The sequence below is a fragment of the Galeopterus variegatus genome, unplaced genomic scaffold (genome assembly GCF_000696425.1).
Source record: "Galeopterus variegatus unplaced genomic scaffold, G_variegatus-3.0.2 Scaffold266, whole genome shotgun sequence".
Lineage (NCBI taxonomy): Eukaryota > Metazoa > Chordata > Mammalia > Dermoptera > Cynocephalidae > Galeopterus > Galeopterus variegatus.
The window spans coordinates 182,025-202,279 of NW_007726377.1; the positions used below are offsets into that span (position 1 = coordinate 182,025).

A 20,255-nucleotide genomic window follows, 5' to 3' on the forward strand; every position below is an offset into this window, starting at 1 on the left:
CCCCACTCCCCCAGCCCCCAGCTACGAGCCCAGCACTCACAGCGCCTCCAGGCTGGGAAAAGAGCTGATGAGCTGGCTCAGCTGAGGCAGGAGCAGACCATAGCCCCCCTCCTCGTTCTCGCCAGGGGCCAAGCCCACCTATTGGGTAACAACAACTTGCATACCCACATTTAGCTAACCAAAGATGAATAGAACAGCCAAGCAGAGCTGCCACTGAGCAGGGGCAACCTGAATGATCCCCATGAGCAGATGCCCACCACCCCCACCCCTACCCCTGGCACAACCTTGTTAGGTTTTCGGAAATATATTTTTAAACTTCACAGGCCACAAATGATGCCCTTACAGCCTTTTCAGGACCTAGAGACCCCAGTTTGGGAACCACTGCTCTAAAGGGTCAAAGTCTGATGCCTGCTTTTCCCATCAGAATCTGAATCTTTTTCAAGGATTTGCTTTGAGTGGGCAATGCTTAACTCATAGGAAAGATCCCTCATGGTGGGAAGTTACACAACAAACGGTGGGGCAAAGATGCTTTTGAGCAGGAGGATGTCACCCTTGTTTTAGGAAATTGATGTCCTGCCCATGAAACTGTGGGAAAAGGACTTTGGGAAGTTAGAGGCCAGACCGAGTTAGAGGACTCTCAAGACCTCAAGGAAAGGCATTGATCTCTGGGGACATGGCAAGGGATATGGGAGAGAGACCGTCATGCTACCGGCTGTGTCCTTCACAGGTGAGGTCTTTTATGCGACGTCTCCAGAGAAGTTCACTTTCCAAGAAGCATCCAATGAATGCCGGCGGCTGGGCGCCCGGCTGGCCACCACCGGCCAGCTCTACCTGGCCTGGCAGAGCGGCATGGACATGTGCAGCGCGGGCTGGCTGGCTGACCGCAGCGTGCGCTATCCCATCTCCAAGGCCCGACCCAACTGTGGGGGCAACCTGCTGGGCGTGAGGACCGTCTACCTGCACGCCAACCAGACAGGCTACCCCGACCCCTCATCCCACTATGATGCCATCTGCTACACAGGTGGGGCTGCAACCAGAGGCTCAGGAGGGGGGTTCATGCCACAGAGGAAGAGAAGATCTTGGAAAGGGAGGGTTGGTTTTTGCCCCTTCAAGAGGCCACTGGGTACCTGAGCCTCATGTTTTTAGCATCCTCTCATTTTATTTTTTTCCATTATATATGTCTATGGGGTACAGTTTGTTGTTTCAATACACGCCTATATTTTATAATGATCCCATCAGAATAGTTAGCGTATCTATTACCTAAACATTTATCATTTCTTTGTGGTTATAGCATTCAAGATCCTCTTTTCTGTCTATCTTGAAATACACAATACAGTATTATCAGCTGTTGTCACCCTGGGGCACCAGAACTTACTCTTCCTATCTAATTGTAACTTTGTAACTTTGTACCAGTCTACCAACTTTCCCCAGTCCCCCGCCCCCCATTTTCACAGATTCCTAGGAAGAGCAAAGGTACAAATGTTAGAGGCTGCAGCGTATCCAGCCCTGTCTCATCCAATCAGCACAGAACAGGGTTAGAAGCATGAGCTGTAGAATCTGCTTTGTCAGGTCTGAATCGCAGCTCTGCCTTGCAACTTACTACATTGCAACCCTGGGAAAGTCAAGGCCTGAAGCCTCGCTTTCCTCATCTGTCTAATGGGGTGATGGTGGAATCATATGGAAGATGGCAGGAGCCTGACATGAGACCATGCTCCCACTGGAGGGCGCTCTCATCTGGCCTTTTAAACTGAATGAGCTTCAAAGGAGGGTCAAAGTGTAGAAAAGAGAAGGGGAAGTTTGACAGGGACTTTATTTTGAAAAATTAGACTAAATTTTTTTAAATAAGTTTTTATCTCATATTTAACACAATTTATTTTATGATTACAATTAAGTGCTAATTCCTGGAGGAAAAAACAATGAATAAGATGGATGAGGAGTTGTATAAATTTTACAATGGAATAGGTGATAAGGCAATAACAGCTGATTTCATATTTCACTTCCACAGCAAAAAGGGTTATTTTGGGGGTCGGCCCCGTGGCTCACTCGGGAGAGTGTGGCGCTGAGGCCGCGGGTTCGGATCCTATATAGGGATGGCCAGTGAGCTCACTATCTGAGCGCAGTGCGGACCACACCCTGCCGAGGGTTGCAATCCTCAGTCAAAAAAAAAAAAAAGGGTTATTTTTGCAAAAATAATTAGGATCTCTCCCCATAACCTCTCTCAACCTTTCGATATTCTTTTTTTTTTTTTTTCCTTTTGTCTTTTTTACTGACCGGCAACGGGATCGCAACCCTCGGTGTTGCGCCCACACCTCGCTCAGCCAGTGAGCAGGAACCGGTCTGTATGTGGGATCCGAACCCTCGGCGGGAGCGCCGCCACGCTTCCCAAGCGGTGCACTCTCCAGTGCGCCACCGGGCCGGCCCTTAACCTTTCGATATTCTAACCCCTCTCTTAGGAGTAGTATCACCCTTATGTATTTTCTCTGAATTAACTGGCTTACTTCTGCCAGACCCTCATTTGTCCATCACCGTGAGGCAGGCAGTTCTCCAACATCACCTTCATCAATTTCATGAGCTGCATCTTCTGTGAGACTTTACAGTTTCCCTTTATAACTGATTTACATCGTCCTGTTGGACAGTTACAATATAGACAGTCAGCAAGAGGCCTCTCAGGAGGTTGAGGTGGCACTGGTGACAAGCAGGATGGATGTCGGGTGAGAACTGATTTAATAAGCAGCATGCCAAGTGGTCAGTGTCCTGCATTCTTTTGCAAACGTGAAACTGTAGGGACTCCTATAGTGATTACCCAGATACCTGAGGACCCCTGCAGTGCACCAGGCAGCGTGCCTTCCTGCCCCAGCAGAGAAGGAGGGGAGCCCATGCTCACCTCCAGCTGCCCCTCCTCCCCGTCAAGCCAGTCCCAAGCTGAGTGGCTTAAGCTTGTCTTTGTCCCCTGCCCCAGGTGAAGACTTTGTGGACATCCCAGAAAACTTCTTCGGGGTGGGTGGTGAGGAGGACATCACTGTGCAGACGGTGACCTGGCCTGACATGGAGCTGCCGCTGCCCCGCAACATCACCGAAGGTGAAGCCCGCGGCAGTGCGATCCTCACCGTGAAGCCCATCTTCAGCATCCCCCCCACTGTGCCGGAGCTCGAGGAGCCCTTCACATCAGCCCCTGACATAGGGGCCACCGCCTCCCCTGAGGCTGAGAACAGGACTGGAGAGACCACCAGGCCCTGGAGCTTTCCCGAAGAATCCACACCCGGGCTGGGCTCTGCCACGGCCTTCACCAGCGAGGACCTGGTCGTGCACGTGACCGCTGCCCCAGGTGCAGCCGAGGTCCCTGGGCAGCCACGCTTGCCAGGGGGTAAGTGCCTGCTCCTCAGGGGTATACGGCAGGGAGCAGGTGGAAAGAACATCTCCTGGGGGTCAGAAGACCGTCCTGGTTGTGAGACCTGTGACAAGCCTCTCTCCTCTCAGACTCTGCTGTCCTCATCTGTAAAACAAAAAGGCCAGACCAGTCATGTCCACACTCTTTTGCCACAAAGCATTTATTTCAAATGAAGTCATATGTGGAAACCAATGTATCTATCAAGCAGATAAAGGTGCCACACGGATCTAAGTGGGGTGGCATGGAGAACTGGGGCTCCTCCTGCCCAGGGTCCCTCATTGCCCCATCAGGCACCTCCACAAAATAGAACCACTTGAAAACCACTGCTCTAGAGGACCCCTGAGGCCTCTCACAGCTCTGGCCTTCCAGGACAAGGGTCAGCAAACTATAGCCACCAGGCCAAATCCAGTTGTTCCTATATGGCCCATGAACTAAGAATGGTTTTTACATTCTTAGATAGTTGAAAGGAAAAAATTAACATTTTGTGACACATGAAAATTATATAAAATGCAAATTTCAGTGTCCACAAATAAAGTTTGATTGGAACAAAGCCATTCCCGTTGATTAAAGTGTGGCCTGCAGCTAACTTAGGACAGTCGTAGCAGGGCTCAGTAGTTGTAACAGAAACCACAGAGCCCACGGAGCCTAAAATATTTACTATCTGGCTCTTTCCAGAAGATGCTTCCAACCTCTGCTGTAGGATGATAGTGTTCCAGGTGCTTAATAAATGTCTGGAGGACTGGGATCCACACAGCACAGAGCTCAGCTGCTCCCCAAACTCAAGTCCGTGAACAAGAATATCCTGGTGTGACCTCCACCAGGGTCACGGTGATGTCCCCACCCAGGGGAGGGGCAGACGGACTGCCATGCACCGTTGCACCCACGATGCCACCAAGTGGGATTTCAGTCAGAATTGCCCAGACAAATCCAATATGTCAGAAGGGAGGAGTTGGGCTCCCTCCGTGCCCGTGAAGCCTTGAGAACCAGGCACCGTGGGCACCAGCATGGCAGTGCCCAGTCCACACCCTGAGCCTGACCTCTCTGTCCTTCTCTCTCTCTCCTCCCCACCCAGGGGTCGTGTTCCACTACCGCCCAGGATCCACCCGCTACTCGCTGACCTTCGAGGAGGCGCAGCAGGCCTGCCTGAACACCGGGGCGGTCATGGCCTCGCCCGAGCAGCTCCAGGCCGCCTACGAAGCAGGCTACGAGCAGTGTGACGCCGGCTGGCTGCAAGACCAGACTGTCAGGTGAAGGACAAGCTGGGCCCCTCTCCAGTCCAAACCCAACCTTCAGAGTCAGGCTTAAGGGGCCACAGTCTGGCATGGCACCCAGCAGAGAGTGGGAACCCAAGACCTTGTGGATTAATGAATGAATGAGTGACCCCACAGCTGCTTCTTTAATTTCTCCCCTAGAACTAAGACATATTCTGAAAGGATGGTGAAGGGCACCAGGTGATATTAAGTTCTTGGTCCTTTCCCCCCAAAAGACATACAAAGGGAGCCCCTGCTCCAGGGACTCCCTCCTCAAGTCTCGCAGTCCCCTGCAGCTTGGCCCAGTCCCCTTCCATGCAGCGGGCTCTCTTCCAAAACCAGGCATCCCCCAGGGGTCACCAGACCCTTCCCCAGCTGCTCAGGGAACGTGCTGCAGGAAGGGCTCCTTCCTGGTTTGAATCCCATCAGACAACTGGAGACACACCCTGCCCAAGTCCCCAGCTGGCCTCGCAGCCTCACCCTAGGGCCCTGCATTCCCCAACCTCCACAACAGGCTCTCATCCTTCCTTCCCATCCTCCTTTGCAGATACCCCATTGTGAGCCCACGGACCCCGTGTGTGGGTGACAAGGACAGCAGCCCGGGGGTCAGGACCTACGGCGTGCGCCCGTCATCAGAAACTTACGATGTCTACTGCTATGTGGATAAGCTGGAGGGTACAGGCCACATTCTCACATTTCGGGCCCTGATGGGCAGGGGGCTGACAGGGAGACACAAAGAGGAGGGGGATTACCACCCACCCACCCCTGCTTCCACCCAGCTTCCCAGGTGGGAAAAGATCCTGTTTATGGAAGAAGGCCCACCCAGCCCCGCTCTCAGATCAAGCCCCTTCTCTCCCTTCCAGGCGGTTCGTGTGGTTTCCCCAGCATTGCAGGGGAGCATTGGTTCCTTACAAAAGGAGTTTATTATTAAATAAATGTAATTTATTAAATTTATTATTAAATAAATGTAATAATAAAGTTATTTATATTATAAATAAATGTAATATCCACCATCTACCTCTTGGAGAGTCCCAATGCCTATAACCAAATCAAAGGCTCTGAGAAGTCCTGCAGTAAAAAACCTCTTTAATTCTCTTTAACTGGGCATTGCTTATTTATCACAGACCTTTATTCTGTTTTATTTCATTTCTTTTAAATTCAATGAAAATTATCAAATTACTACTCCACTGAACGCAATTTTAGAAATGCTGGTGTTCTGGAAAGATTTCAGCACTGTCATGGTTTCAGGACCCTGGGCAAGTCACTTTACCTTTCTAATCCTCCTTCCTCATCTATACAATGGGGCTAATTTATATGCATATCGGAGTTCATACAAACCAGAGCAGTTGGTCATCCTACTTCCCAGTGGCCCAGGAGATCTAAGGGGGAATGGTCAGGAAGGGTGGCCTGGGTTTTTAACCTGTGTGTGCCATGGTGGGTGTCTAACGCTGGTGGTAGGGTTGGGAGTGGCGGGAGCTCTGCCCCTGGATGACCAGAGGCTGCTCTGGCTGTGGGCATGGAGGCTCACACCACCACCCACATCTGCCCCCAGGGGAGGTGTTCTTTGCCACACGCCTCGAGCAGTTCACCTTCCAGGAAGCAGTGGAGTTCTGTGAATCCCACAACGCCACACTGGCCACCACTGGCCAGTTGTACGCCGCCTGGAGCCGTGGCCTGGACAAGTGCTATGCCGGCTGGCTGGCTGATGGCAGCCTCCGCTACCCCATCGTCACTCCACGGCCCGCCTGTGGTGGGGACAAGCCAGGAGTGAGAACCGTCTACCTCTATCCCAACCAGACAGGCCTCCCAGATCCACAGTCCCGGCACCACGCCTTCTGCTTCCGAGGTATGAGCCCTCGTCTCTTCTCTAGCACCCCCTTCTGCCGGCAGTGACCCCCCCTGGGCTCACCCCTCCTGGCCCCTGGCCACTATCCCCATCTATCAGTGCAAGCAACAAAAAGCCAGTCCCTCTGGGGTAAGGGCAGCTCCAGAGGGAGCAAGACCTTAGGCTTTGACCCCAGGGCAAGGTCATCCTTCTAAAGTTCCCCAGAGACAGGTAGAGAGAAGTAAGAACTTGGGCACTAAAATCAGGCAGACCTGAGTTTGAATTATGGCTCTAGTACTTAATAGCTGTGTGACCCTGGGCAAGTGCCTTAACCCCTCTTTTCCTCTGCTTCATCTACAAAATGGTGATATAATAGCTCCTACTTCAAAGAGAGTTGCCATGAGGACGTTCACTGGGATAGCGCATATGAAGCACTTCCACTATATATACGAGGGAACTTCAGAAAGGCCGTGGAAAATAGAATTGAAAGATAATGTGAATTTTGCCATAAACTTTTTGAAGTACCCTGGTATATATATGTGTATATAAACACACATATATATATACTGTTTTAAGTCGCACATGCATGTCAAATTACCTCCAGCTTGTATTTGTGATGAGTTTAATCAAATTATGCTATTCTTCACTAAGCACCAGTAATTCACGGTTTTAATCGACCCATGCCATGGCGACGCTACCATGACAACCATCACTACCAGTTAGACGCCTGTGAGTGATGTCATCAGCAATGCAGTGGGCGTGGCCAGGGCGTGGCCAAGGCATTGCTGGGCTCTAATTGGATGACTTCTCAGAGTCTGTGGAGTGTCTGGGTGCACGGATCAGAATGTAAATTGTAGTTACAGCTTGTGGCATATTTTCCATATTATTGTCAAAACTGAATGCCTTTGCAACTTTATGTGACTCTATCATTATTTCCAAATAAAGTTATTGGCTTTCTTCCTAAGCCCCCTGCTGGTTTCCCCCCAACGAGAGGGCTACCCTCAGTTGATGAATCCTACCCTCACCGCTGCAAATGCCAGGGTGACTTTCATGGCATTTAAGTAACACGCTCCTGTTTTTGGTCCTGACACACTTGGAGCATAATCTCTGTCCCCAAGATAGGCAGAATTGTACAGTAGTTGAAAGGATGGAGTATGGCACCAGATACCTGAATTCAAAAAATAGATCTGCTACTTATAAGCCACTGACCCTGGGCAAGTCACATAGCCCCGTGCCTCAGTTTCTCCATCTATAAAATAGGATAACAGTACTTATCTCATAAGGCTGTTGTGAGATAAAATAATTTTATATACATAAAGCCTTTAGAGCAATGCCTGGCATGTTTGATAGATTCTGCAGGAGAGATGTCCCAGACCACCAAGAACTAAACTGCCAATGATGTGTGCATACTGATACTGTAGTTGGCACAAATGGCTCTTATTAATTGAGAAGGCAAAGAGCCATCTTGCTGAACTGGGAGGTGGTTGGGGGTGGCCCAGTAAGGCTCTTGCACAGGCCTGGCCCACCTCAGAGTCCCCTAGCTCCTCTCAAGAAGGGCCAGCCTGGGGTGGGTCACTGGGAAGGGAGGGACCCTCACCACCCACGTCCCTTTTAGGTGTTTCAGCAGTGACCTCTCCAGGAGAAGAGGAGCGTGGCACACCCACAGCACCATCTGCTGTAGAGGACTGGATTACTACCCAAGTAGTGCCTGGTGTGGCTGCTGTCCCCTCGGGAGAGGAGACAACTGCAGTCCCAGACTTCACCATTGAACCAGAAAACCAGACAGAATGGGAGCAAGTCTACACCCCAGGGGCCACATCCCCACTGCCAGGTTGGTGTGGCTTAGGCTCTGGGACACACCCCTGTCTGCCTATGGTGTGCCAGGGGGGTGGTTTCTCTCCCTGGGACCTGTGCTCTGTTTCTCCAGCCCTGACACTGGCTAGGTGTACTGCTGTGGGCAACTTTGTCCACCTCAGCTGGCCTCTAGGACCTGCTTCGGAGTGACAAGGACAGTTCATAAAACACTCACACACATATTCACTGTTTCCTTTCCTTTATGTCTCCTGCACACATACTACAAATGTCCGGCACCGTGCCAATCAAAAGGCCCTCAGCTATTCTGTCCTCCCGCACTGACCACCCTACCCTAACCTTTGTTAACCTCTCATGTAGAAGGATCTTCAATAGAGGGGAAAGAACCAGGGAGGGGGTTATTGTTGGAAGTCTGCTGTGACCCGTCTCCTTGCCTTTCTCCTCCTTCTGTGTCCCTCTGCTAAGCCAGGCCTCCCTAGCCAAAACATACTGATAGGATGAAAGCAGCAGTCACCAAACCTTGTTGGAAAAAGTGTTTTGCTGCCACTAAGGTTTGGGAAGTGCTGGCTTACAGAAATTGACAGGTTTCCTCACTGCAGAACTTCTCGGAGCCTTGCACATGCTAATTTGCACGGTAAGTCTCCAAAAGGAGGTAATGTAGGCAGTGTGTCCCAGTGAACCTGACCACAGAGTCTTTTTGTTTTCATGGAGCACTGTTAACATCTAGTGGCTCCCAGTCTGGGTAAGGCTGAATTAAAGCAACGTAGAGTAATGTGTGTGTTTAGTAGAGTCAGCTCCCCTGGAGGGTATGTGCATCTGAAGAAAACAGTGTAACAGAGCTTCCCACTGATTCATCCAGCCATTTATTCCACGCATAGTTCCCGAGCACCAGTGCCAGGTGCTCCTCTGGGTGCCGGAAATTTGAAGCCTGTCCTTCCTCCATGCCAGGTAGGAATGCTTCTGTACAGCAGGTGGGATTCCAGCCCAGAGAGCTCACCCAGCAGACACACCTTCACCAGAACAAGAAAAACTTAGTCCTCTTTGGTGTGAGGTTGTGACTTGACACAGAACTCGGGCAACCACTAGAGGGGAGTTATCAATGGGAAAGTAGCTCCAACAGCCCCATAGAAATGTTTTCTAAACTTCAGTTTCTGACCACCTCACTGATTTCAGCCATATGTGGAAACCTTTGTACTATTGTTTCTTTTTCTTTAAATTGATTTGCTTTAAAAAAGAAATTTAAAATTTATTTAAAAGGGAATTGTTATATCCTGACTGTAAATGGTCATCCTGGTGTGTTTCTGAAAGCATAATTATCAAAATAAAAAGAAAGTCTTTCTGGGTGCCATCTAAAATCATCATGCATGCCACCATGGCTGTACTTCACTCCCCCACTCCCACCCCCAAGATTCTCCTCTAAACAAGAGTGGACTGTGAACCTACTCAATGGACCCAGCACCCTCAGTGATAAAATGCTTCATCTGAAAAATAAGCCCAAAAGTACAAGGGTACTTCAAAAAGTTCATGGAAAAATGGAATTAAAAGATAATAGAGATTTTTCCATGAATTTTTTGCAGTACCCTCATATATGCAAGGTACAAAAGCCACGTAGGTTGTTTTTTAAATGCCAAAGGAAACAAGCCCGAAAGAAAAGAATGTAACCATGATTATTTGAATGGTAGGGTTTTCTTTTTTACTATTTTTCACATCCTCTGTAATAGAGCTCTCAGAATTGAAAACATTAATGTATCTTTTACTAACAGCACCACCTGACCCTCCCTGCCTCAGAGGGATGGGTTGAGAGGGGCAGTTTTCACAGTCGAGCGGGCATCTGCATCACCAGGAGGACACGGCGTCCTGGGCCTGCCCAGAGCTTCTGAGTCAGTGGGCTGCGTGGGGTGTGGGAATGTGCTTCTTTATCAAGCTCCCAGGTGCTGCTGGTGCTGTTGGTGCTGCTGGTCCAGGGACCACACTTTGAAAACTATGAATTTAGGTAAATGAGATAATAATGCACTTGAAGGGTGACCTTGGTTGCCTTCGGAGGTGGCCAAGCCCCCACATCCAATGGGTTGTGTAGGTGGCGCTACCTAGAGTCTCACAAAGCACAACCTGTGTACCCTGTGGCCCTGAGGGGAGTGAGGGGAGCTTCCTGGTCCCCTTCCTTCCTGTCTCCTTCCATCCTTCCTTCCTTCCCAACACACTTACACAGTTCCCTGTTAGAAAACATCTGGACACATCTCTGAGCTCTTGAGAGAAAAGTTTTGCTGTGGGAGAAACGGAGTTCACTTTCTATGTATGAGTTCAAAATAGGACAGAGTTAGTAAATCCACACCTCATCTTTCTTCCTCCTTTCCTGCAGAGATCCCTCCTACCTGGCCTCCCACTGGCACAGCAACAGAGGAAAGCACAGAAGGCCCTTCTACAGCTGAAGTTCCCTCTGCCTCGGAGGAGCCATTCCCCTCGGAGGGGCCGTACACACTTTCACCCCCAGTGCCCAGTGGGACTCAGCTACCAGGCTCTTGGGAGGCATCTGGGGCCCCTGACATCAGTGGTGACTTCACAGGCAGTGGAGAAGCTTCAGGACACCCTGACTCCAGTTGGCAGCCCTCAGGGAGCAGTGCAAGTGGACTGCCATCTGAAGACCTGGAATCCAGTGGTCTCACCTCCACAGTGGGCTCAGGCCTGCCCATGGAAAGTGGATTGGCCTCTGGAGATGAAGATAGAATTGAGTGGTCCAGCACTCCTAAGGTTAGTGAGCTGCCTTCTGGAGGTGAGGGCCTGGAGGTCTCTGCTTCTGGAGTAGGGGACCTCAGTGGACTTCCTTCTGGAGAAGAAGTTCTAGAGACTTCTGCCTCTGGAGTAGGGGACCTCAGCAGGCTTCCTTCTGGAGAAGGTCTAGAGACCTCTGCCTCTGGAGTAGGAGACCTCAGTGGACTTCCTTCTGGAGGGGAAGTTCTAGAAACCTCTGCCTCTGGAGTAGGAGACCTCAGTGGAGTTCCTTCTGGAGGGGAAGTTCTAGAGACCTCTGCCTCTGGAGTAGGAGACCTCAGTGGAGTTCCTTCTGGAGGGGAAGTTCTAGAGACCTCTGCCTCTGGAGTAGGAGACCTCAGTGGAGTTCCTTCTGGAGGGGAAGTTCTAGAGACCTCTGCCTCTGGAGTAGGAGACCTCAGTGGAGTTCCTTCTGGAGGGGAAGTTCTAGAGACCTCTGCCTCTGGAGTAGGAGACCTCAGTGGAGTTCCTTCTGGAGGGGAAGTTCTAGAGACCTCTGCCTCTGGAGTAGGGGACCTCAGTGGACTTCCTTCTGGAGGGGAAGTTCTAGAGATCTCTGCCTCTATAGGGGACCTCAGTGGACTTCCTTCTGGAGAAGAAGTTCCAGAGACCTCTGCCTCTGGAGTAGGAGACCTCAGTGGACTTCCTTCTGGAGGAGAAGTTCCAGAGACCTCTGCCTCTGGAGTAGGAGACCTCAGTGGACTTCCTTCTGGAGAAGTTCTAGAGACCTCTGCTTCTGGAGTAGGGGACCTCAGCGGGCTTCCTTCTGGAAAGGAAGGTCTAGAGACCTCAGCTTCTGGAGCTGAGGATCTCAGTGGATTGCCTTCTGGAAAAGAAGACCTGGCAGGGTCTGCTTCTGGAACCTTGGATTTTGGCAGACTGCCTTCTGGAACTGTAGGAAGTGGGAAAGCTCCAGAAGCAAGTGGACTTCCCTCTGGATTTAGTGGTGAGTATTCTGGGGTGGACCTTGGAAGCGGCCCGTTCTCTGGCCTGCCTGACTTTAGTGGACTTCCGTCTGGTTTCCCAACTGTCTCTCTAGTGGAAACCACATTGGTGGAAGTGGTCACAACTACCACTGCAAGTGAACTGGAAGGGAGGGGAACCATTGACATCAGTGGTGCAGGAGAAATATCTGGGTGGCCCTTCAGTGAGTTGGACATTAGTGGGGGAGCCAGTGGACTCCCTTCAGGAGCTGAACTCAGTGGCCAAACATCTGGATCTCCTGACATCAGTGGGGAAACATCTGGACTCTTTGGTGTCAGTGGACAGTCATCAGGGTTTCTGGACATCAGTGGGGGAACATCTGGGATTTTGGAAGTCAGTGGGCAGCCATCAGGGTTTCCTGACATCAGTGGGGGAACATCCGGGATTTTTGAGGTCAGTGGGCAGCCATCAGGGTTTCCTGACACGAGTGGAGAAATATCTGGAGTGACTGAGCTTAGTGGACTGTCCTCTGGGCAACCAGATGTCAGTGGAGAAGCATCTGGAGTTCTTTATGGTGGTGGCCAACTATATGGCATAACCGACCTGAGTGGAGAAACATCTGGGGTCCCTGATCTCAGTGGGCAGCCATCAGGGTTGCCAGGGTTCAGTGGGATGACACCTGGAATCCCTGACCTGGTTTCTAGTGTCATGAGTGGTAGTGGGGAATCTTCTGGTATTACATTTGTGGACACCAGTTTGGTTGAAGTAACCCCTACTACATTTAAAGAAGAAGAAGGCTTAGGATCTGTGGAACTCAGTGGCTTCCCTTCCAGGGAAGCAGATCTGTCAGGCACATCTGGGATAGTGGATGTCAGTGGACAATCTTCTGGAACAATCGATTTCAGTGGGTTTACCTCCCAGGCTCCAGAATTCAGTGGCCTACCGCATGAAGTAGCTGAGGTCAGTGGAGAAGCCTCTGGCGCTGAGACTGGGAGCAGCCTGCCCTCGGGAGCATATGATGGCAGTGGACTTCCGTCTGGTTCCCCCACTGTCTCTCTTGTAGACAGAACTTTGGTGGAATCTGTAACCCAGGCTCCAACAGCTCAAGAAGCAGGAGAAGGACCTTCAGGCATTTTGGAACTCAGTGGTGCCCACTCTGGAGCACCAGACATGTCTGGAGACCATTCCGGATTTTTGGACCTAAGTGGGCTGCAGTCCGGGCTGGTAGAACCAAGTGGAGAGCCACCAAGTATTCCATATTTTAGTGGGGACTTTTCCAGCACCACTGATGTAAGCGGAGACTCCTCTGCAGCCACTGGCACCAGTGGGGAGGCCTCAGGGCTTCCAGAAGTTACTTTAATCACTTCTGAGTTCATAGAGGGTGTTACTGAACCTACTGTTTCCCAAGAACTTGGCCAAAGACCCCCTGTGACACACAAACCCCAGCTTTTTGAGTTCAGTGGAGAAGCCTCTGTGTCTGGGGACATTAGTGGAGCTACACCAACAATCCCGAGTTCTGGGATAGAAGAGTCATCAGTCCCAGAATCCAGCAGTGAGATACCTGCCTATCCTGAGGCTGAGGTGGGGGCATCTGCTACCCCCGAGGCCAGTGGAGAAGCTTCTGGCTCCCCCGATCTGAGTAAAACCACGTCTGCCTTCCGTGAAGCTGATCTGGAGAGAGCCTCAGGCCTGGGGGTGAGTGGCAGCACTTTGACCTTTCAGGAAGGCCCCACAGAGGGGTCGGCTGCCCCGGAAGTGAGTGGAGAATCAACCACCACCTACAATGCAGGCACAGAGGCATCGGGCTTGCCTTTAGCCACTCCCATGGCTTCTGGGGACAGGACTGAAATCAGTGGAGACCTGTCTGGTCACACCTCAGGCCTGGATGTTGTCATCAGCACCAGTGTCCCAGAGTTCGAGTGGACCCAGCAGACCCAGCGCCCTGCAGAGGCGCAGCTAGAAATTGAGTCCTCAAGCCCTTTGTACTCAGGAGAAGAGACCCAAACAGCCAAAACAGCCACCTCCCCAACAGACACGTCCATCCCAGCTTCTCCGGAAGGGACAGGTGAATCAGTGTCAACCACTGCAGGTATTGTTGATTTTTTTTTCTCTTTTGAATGTGCTCAGGTAGTTCAGACTGTAGTCAACTGTAGCACAGTAGGAGACAGTGCAGCGTTAAGGTTCCAAGCACAGCTCCACCAGAGATGAGTTGTGCAGCCTCAGGCAAGCTTCTTAACCTCTCTGAGCCTCATCTGTAAAATGGGACTTGTACCAGGGAAGATTAAATAGAATGTGAATGTAGATAAAGCACGCGCCTAGCATCGTACTTTGCACACAGTGCACACTTATAAAGATTAGTGATCGTTATCGTTACAGTGGAGTTACATCACGTGAACATTTACATGTGAATGCAACTATCTGTACTTGGCACAGGGAGGGAGAAGAATGACTGTTGAGATAGTGCCAGAAATTGTTACACATCCCGCTCCGAGTGAGCGTGTGACGAGAGAGTGAATCTGCTGGTGACATTTTGTGTCCAAATACCTCTTTTGTGAAGGGTTAAAACCTGCCCTGTGTTCCCACCCACATCCCAGCACAAAGCATATCATAAATTGTCTCACCTGGATGTAATCCCAGCACCAAGCTCCGGGCACCAGTAGCAGATTTTTCTCAGATTTTTGCTTTGGGATTCCTGGTACTTCCCTTTGTGCTGAGAAAGTTTTCAAAATTTGAAAGACCTCCCAGATGCTGTGGACCAGGTGGCCAGGAGGGACAGAGTACCCAGAAACATGCTGACCCAAAGCCTCATGGACTGAGGGGACCTTGTGCCCTAACTGCAAATTCTCAGGGCTGTGCTGGCACCCAGATGGCTGTGTTCTTGATGCTCCACCTCTCCCCTGGGGGTTGCAGCCCCTGCCAGGTCCTGTGCTGAGGAGCCCTGTGGCGCTGGGACCTGCCAGGAGACAGAGGGACATGTCATATGCCTGTGCCCCCCTGGTCACACTGGCGAGCACTGCAACATAGGTCAGACCCTCAATCAACTGTGGGGGATGAGGGCAGGGGTGCTAGATGGACTCCTTCATCCCAAGAAGGGACCCCAGGTGGGAGGAGGTGACCAAGGTCAACCGAGGCTTCTCAGACCGGGAAGGAGAGGTGCACAATGAACTGTTGTGGGTAGAAGCCACAGGATAAACATGGCTCATCTTTCTAGAGCATCTAGTCCAGATGATGTTTTAGGAGAAAAAAGTCAAGTTAAATAATTAAGCTTGTAAGTAGTTTTATGTCAAGCCAATGACTATTTTATGAGTAGAATGCAAAATGTGCTTGAATTTTGAAGATAAAACTTGAGACTTCAAAGAAAGCTTGGGGTGAGTAGTGGGGATAGCTGATCGCACCCCTCCGTCCCTAGGAGGGAATCTCTGAGGGAGCCATCTTCCTTCATGCAGAGTGAACCCCAGCAGGCACCCCCTGCAGTCTGGTGGGGTTTGAGTCCCTCTTGCCTGAAGGAAACACCACAGACAGAGCTTGTCACCCCAGCATGGGGATTCAGGGGCACCCTTCCCCTGGGCACCCCCTGCTCTGGAGCATCTGTTTGTCCTTAGCCATGAGTCAAGCAGCTCGTGGGATGGGTGAGGAGCTTGGGGACCCTCTGATTGGAGGCGGCCCCCAAAACAAGATTAGAATCCACCTCTCATCCCGTGGACACGTGCAAAGCCTGTGGCCATGGTGCCATTTCATCTCTTCTACGTCACCACCCTTGAGAGAGGAAATGCCTGGTTACCTCCAAGCTCATATTCTTGAGTTAACTGTCTCCACTGCCGCAATGCCCTCATCCCCAGCCTCTCTCCTAAGTCAGGAATCAGAGACCCAGGGTCTTTCATAAAAGGGCTTCATTCCTAGGACACATGCAAACATGGAGAAATGAATCCTGGGGAAAAAACTACTACTAGGCGAACCATGCCAGGCAACTGTCCTCCACAGCCTTACATCATTCCCAAAGAAAGATTCCGTGTTTATATATATTAATGTATGTAAATTAACGCATCATTATGTACCGTATACTCATATAATATAAATATACTGTACACTTGGCACTTACACGGTAAAATATATGTATAAACATATATATTTATATATTTATTTGATTGTATGTAAATATAAATATATATATATATAAACAGGTTAGGGTAGATAACTGCTCACTCTTTCCCCCATTGGGGTCAGCCTCTGCCCACGTGTGGGGGCCAGAACCTGAGAACACTGTGGGCCTCCAAGGCCAGAGAGGGTGAATTATGCAAGGAAGGTCCTGGCCTTACTGCCAAGGGAGCAGTTACCACAGGGCCGTAGTGACCCTAGGGACTATAGCTGTACCCCTGTTGGGTGACTCCATTCTTGGCAATTCCTTCCTAACCTGACACTTGAAGCAAAAATGTGACACTGGTATCAGAAGTCACAGCAAGGCTGGTGTCCTCAGCATTCCTTAACTATTCTGTAAGGACAGCCTTTGTCTGATTATGTATATTTCTAAAGGACTTTCTTCCCCACAATTTCTTCAAGACAGGTCTGTGAGCAGCTTGGTAATTACCCCCACATGAAACTGGAACACAGAGAAGTTAAGTAATTTGCTTAACTGTCGAGTGAGCTGAATCAAAGATTGAGGTTTGAATTCACTTAACATAATGGGCTAAACAAGAAACTCCCTCTTTAACATAATAACCAGCTGCTGGTCTCAAAGAACTGAAGCCAGCCTCCTGGGGAGCCAGACTGGAGAGTGGCTGTAGAACCTCCGTTGCTCTGATTCAGCACAGCCCAACCCTCACTTTCCTCATTTATAAATAGGGGTCAATGTAAGTAGTTCTCAGCTTTCAAAAAGTATGATGCCTGGGACCCACCCCCATGGATCTGATTGAAATGGGTCTGTGGCCTTGGCATTACGGTTTGTTAACTGACTCCAATGTGCAGCCACACATTGGAGGGTTGAGAACCACTGCTGTAAGGATTAGGATCGTCTGTGTACATCTGGCCAGAAGATGCATTTAATAAAAATGGGTTCCCTCCCCCATCACTCACTCCACTGGTTAGGCAAAGCTTTAGCATCTCCAAAGAGCAAGTGACGAGGATCAGCCCAGCACAAAACCTGGGGTCTCATTCCCCATGACCTTATCCCTGGGGTCCCAAGTCACTCCTGTTCGGTTTCCCTCAAGGCTCACACGCTTGCAAAAGTGCATACGGCAGGGCCGGCCCGTGGCTCACTCAGGAGAGTGCGGTGCTGATAACAACAAGGCCACGGGTTCGGATCCCATATAGGGATGGCCGGTTTGCTCACTGGGTGAGCGTGGTGCTGACAACACCAAGTCAAGGGTTAAGATCCCCTTACCGGTCATCTTTAAAAAAAAAAAAAAAAAAAAAGTGCATACGGCGGATGGTGTTCAGTCACCGTTGTCTTAACACCAGAACCAGGAAACACAAGTTGTTAAAAAGAGCATGGATCCTCCAAAGGCCATGCATAGCAGTACGCAGGATTATTCCCGGGCACTATTTGAATACTCAGGGAAAACTTCTTCCTCATAAAGGGGGTTAGAGACTGTATATAGTTCTAAAAGAAAACTTATGAAAAATTACTTCACCTTATTTAGTTGGTATTCCATAAACAAGTTCTGATAAATTATTAATCAGTACTTTTGACTTCAAAATAAACATCTGTTTAATGAATACTTAGATTCTTTAGCAATTAAAAGCAGGACTAGTCTACTCTGATCCACTTAAAAAGCAGTAGTGTATCCCCACCTCCATTTTTGATAGCACCCGTGGGAATTAATCCTAGCTCTGAAGTTTTACTCCTAGTGCTGCTTAGAATTACCTGGGAGCGGGGCTGAGCTCGTGGCGCACTCCGGAGAGTGCAGCGCTGGGAGTGCAGCAGCGCTCCCGCCGCGGGTTCGGATCCTATATAGGGACGACCGGTGCACTCACTGGCTGAGCGCGGTGCAGCTGGCCACAAAAAAAAAAAAAAAAGAATTACCTGGGGTGCTCTTAAGAGGCATCGTGCCTGGGTCCCACCCTGAGATATTCCAATTCAATTAGTTTGGAGAGGGACTCTGGCATTGGTATTTTTAAGCAATCTTTAAATTAAAAAAAGAAAAAGAAAAAATTTAACTACCCCCAGTGATTCGAACTTGCAGCCAAGGTTGAAAAATATTTGTTCTAACCAGATCTCACATCCAATTTCCAGTCATCACTGGTGCTGTGTGAACTTCTCTTAACCTCTCACTTAGAAGGGTATAAATTTAAAACTTTATCAACCTCCTTTCTATTTTACTGCCATTTTTCACTTTCTAGGTTTGGAGCTTTTTGGGGGGGATGGGGATTGGCTGGTCTGTAGGGGATCCAAACCTTCAACGTTGGTGTTATCAGCTCCATGCTCTAACCAATTAAGCTAACCTGCCAACCCTAAGGTTTGGAGCTTCGATCTATGATCTATCTGACTCTGTCTCTTCCTTTAGGGGAGATGTTTGAATTTCAGAGAAACCTTTATCACTGGGAAAGAAATGCTTTCTTTTTTTTTTTTTTTTTTTTTTTTTTTTTTTTGTTTGTTTTTAGAGATGCTTTCAAAGCAAGTGAAAATACGATGGGCTGGCCCATGGCTTACTCGGGAGAGTGCGGTGCTGATAACACCAAGGCCACAGGTTCAGATCCTATATAGGGATGGCTGGTTAGCTCAGTGGCTGAGCGTGGTGCTTACACCCAGCCAAAGGTTAAGATCCCCTTATCAGTTGTCTTTGGAAAAAAAAAAAAAAAGCAAGTGAAAATATGAAAATACAAATTTCACCTTCTTGACTTAACAGAAACTTCATGGTAATTTAACAGGCAACTAACTAAATTTAAAAACCAGGATGTTAAAGTTACATTCGAGATAAAAGACTTGAAATAGTGTAAATAATGATAGCATACTTTTTAATGATGTTTATTTTAAAAGCAAATTGAAACTGACAAGTACACTCTTATAATCCTTCTCTCAATTCTCTAACAGACCCAACCCAGAAAGTCAATGTATCTGCTCAGGTCTGTCCATCCTGATTGATCCCAGGTCTTTGCAGGGTGCACAACATCCAATGAATTAAGAAATTTTCTCTATACTTCTGGAGGGGATTTTCCCCCACCCTTGTCCAGGAAAGTTATGTCCAGAGTTCCGCATACAGCTGCACAGGTTGTGCACTAAACAACTTGAAGAGCGCCATTCATATCAGTCTTTATGAGTGGCAACACCTTTAGTTGAGTATCACTTGAGTAAAATCACCTGCACTCACTCTTCATTCAGCATTTTCTGTGAGCAGATAAACTCTTACTCACCTGGAGGTCCTGGGCTCTGACCCAGGTGAAAACCGGACAAGACTTATTCAAGGTGGAGACCTGAGGTCTCCAATTCAGACACCAAAGTGGTTATTTGTAAGTGACTCTATTCCCCTAGCCTTCACCAGGGGCTCTCAGTTACCTTCTCCCCTAAGTTAGAAATATTGCTGGAGGGCCTTGTTCAGGAACAAACCAACCCTTTTGGTTATAGTAGTGGGAAGAGGACCCTGAGAGTCTTGACATTCTCCAGAGTTCCTGCTCAGTGACGACAGGAGAGCCCTTGGTGGCTGTAGCAGAAATGGTAATGAGGTGCTGAGAGTCCAAGACCCCAGTGTCTCTCTCCCTCCATGGGACAGAGGCCCAACTTCCAGTATCATTTCCTGACTCCCTCCTCCGTCTCTTCCGATCTATCTGCCCCACTTTCCAGCCTGGGCAAGTCACTTCACTTGTTTCCTTACCTAATGATGTCCATGCCACCAGGCTGTTGGGAGGATAATGGATGTGTGAGTCAGCATCTGGCTCAGAGAAGGTTCTTGATAGTTACTAGTTCCCTCCCTTTCCTCTCTTCCTTCATGAAGCCACCACATTGCCCAAAGCTCTTCCCCCCTCCACCTGCTAACACCTTGTCTGGGACCCCCACTCTACGCTCACAGCAGGGCCTAGCCCGATGCCTCCCTTGGTTCCAGAAGTCAAGAGATGTCCCAAGTGCCCTTCACAGAAAGAGGTGGGAAATGTGAGGCCAGAGTGGCTCTTCCAGCCAGAAGAAGAGGAAATGGGGTGCCACTGGCCTGAGTGGCTAATGAGAACACCCCACTACAGAAGATGCTGGCTCAGCCTCTGTAAACTGCCCCTTGTGGCATCCAGAGGCTCTCTGGTCTTCGGGATGTGGCTCTTCCTTTCCTCCTCACCTGTGAATCCTGGACCCTACAAAAAAAAAAAA

The 20,255-nt window shown here is 49.6% G+C and overlaps 1 protein-coding gene across 2 annotated transcripts in view; it reads left to right on the top strand.

Annotated features, from left to right (window-relative positions):
* Nucleotides 1–20,255, top strand: part of ACAN (aggrecan) — a 35,349-nt gene that overhangs the window by 6,627 nt on the left and 8,467 nt on the right. Inside the window, exons 5-13 of one of the 2 annotated variants that reach the window (XM_008566711.1) lie at nt 728–1,021; nt 2,960–3,364; nt 4,461–4,635; nt 5,186–5,313; nt 6,191–6,484; nt 8,079–8,294; nt 10,635–12,301; nt 12,422–14,057; nt 14,879–14,992. In XM_008566711.1, the coding sequence (XP_008564933.1) occupies nt 728–1,021; nt 2,960–3,364; nt 4,461–4,635; nt 5,186–5,313; nt 6,191–6,484; nt 8,079–8,294; nt 10,635–12,301; nt 12,422–14,057; nt 14,879–14,992 (4,929 nt within the window). The remainder of the gene's footprint in view (nt 1–727; nt 1,022–2,959; nt 3,365–4,460; nt 4,636–5,185; nt 5,314–6,190; nt 6,485–8,078; nt 8,295–10,634; nt 12,302–12,421; nt 14,058–14,878; nt 14,993–20,255) is intronic. The other variant, XM_008566712.1, reaches the window with a different exon arrangement.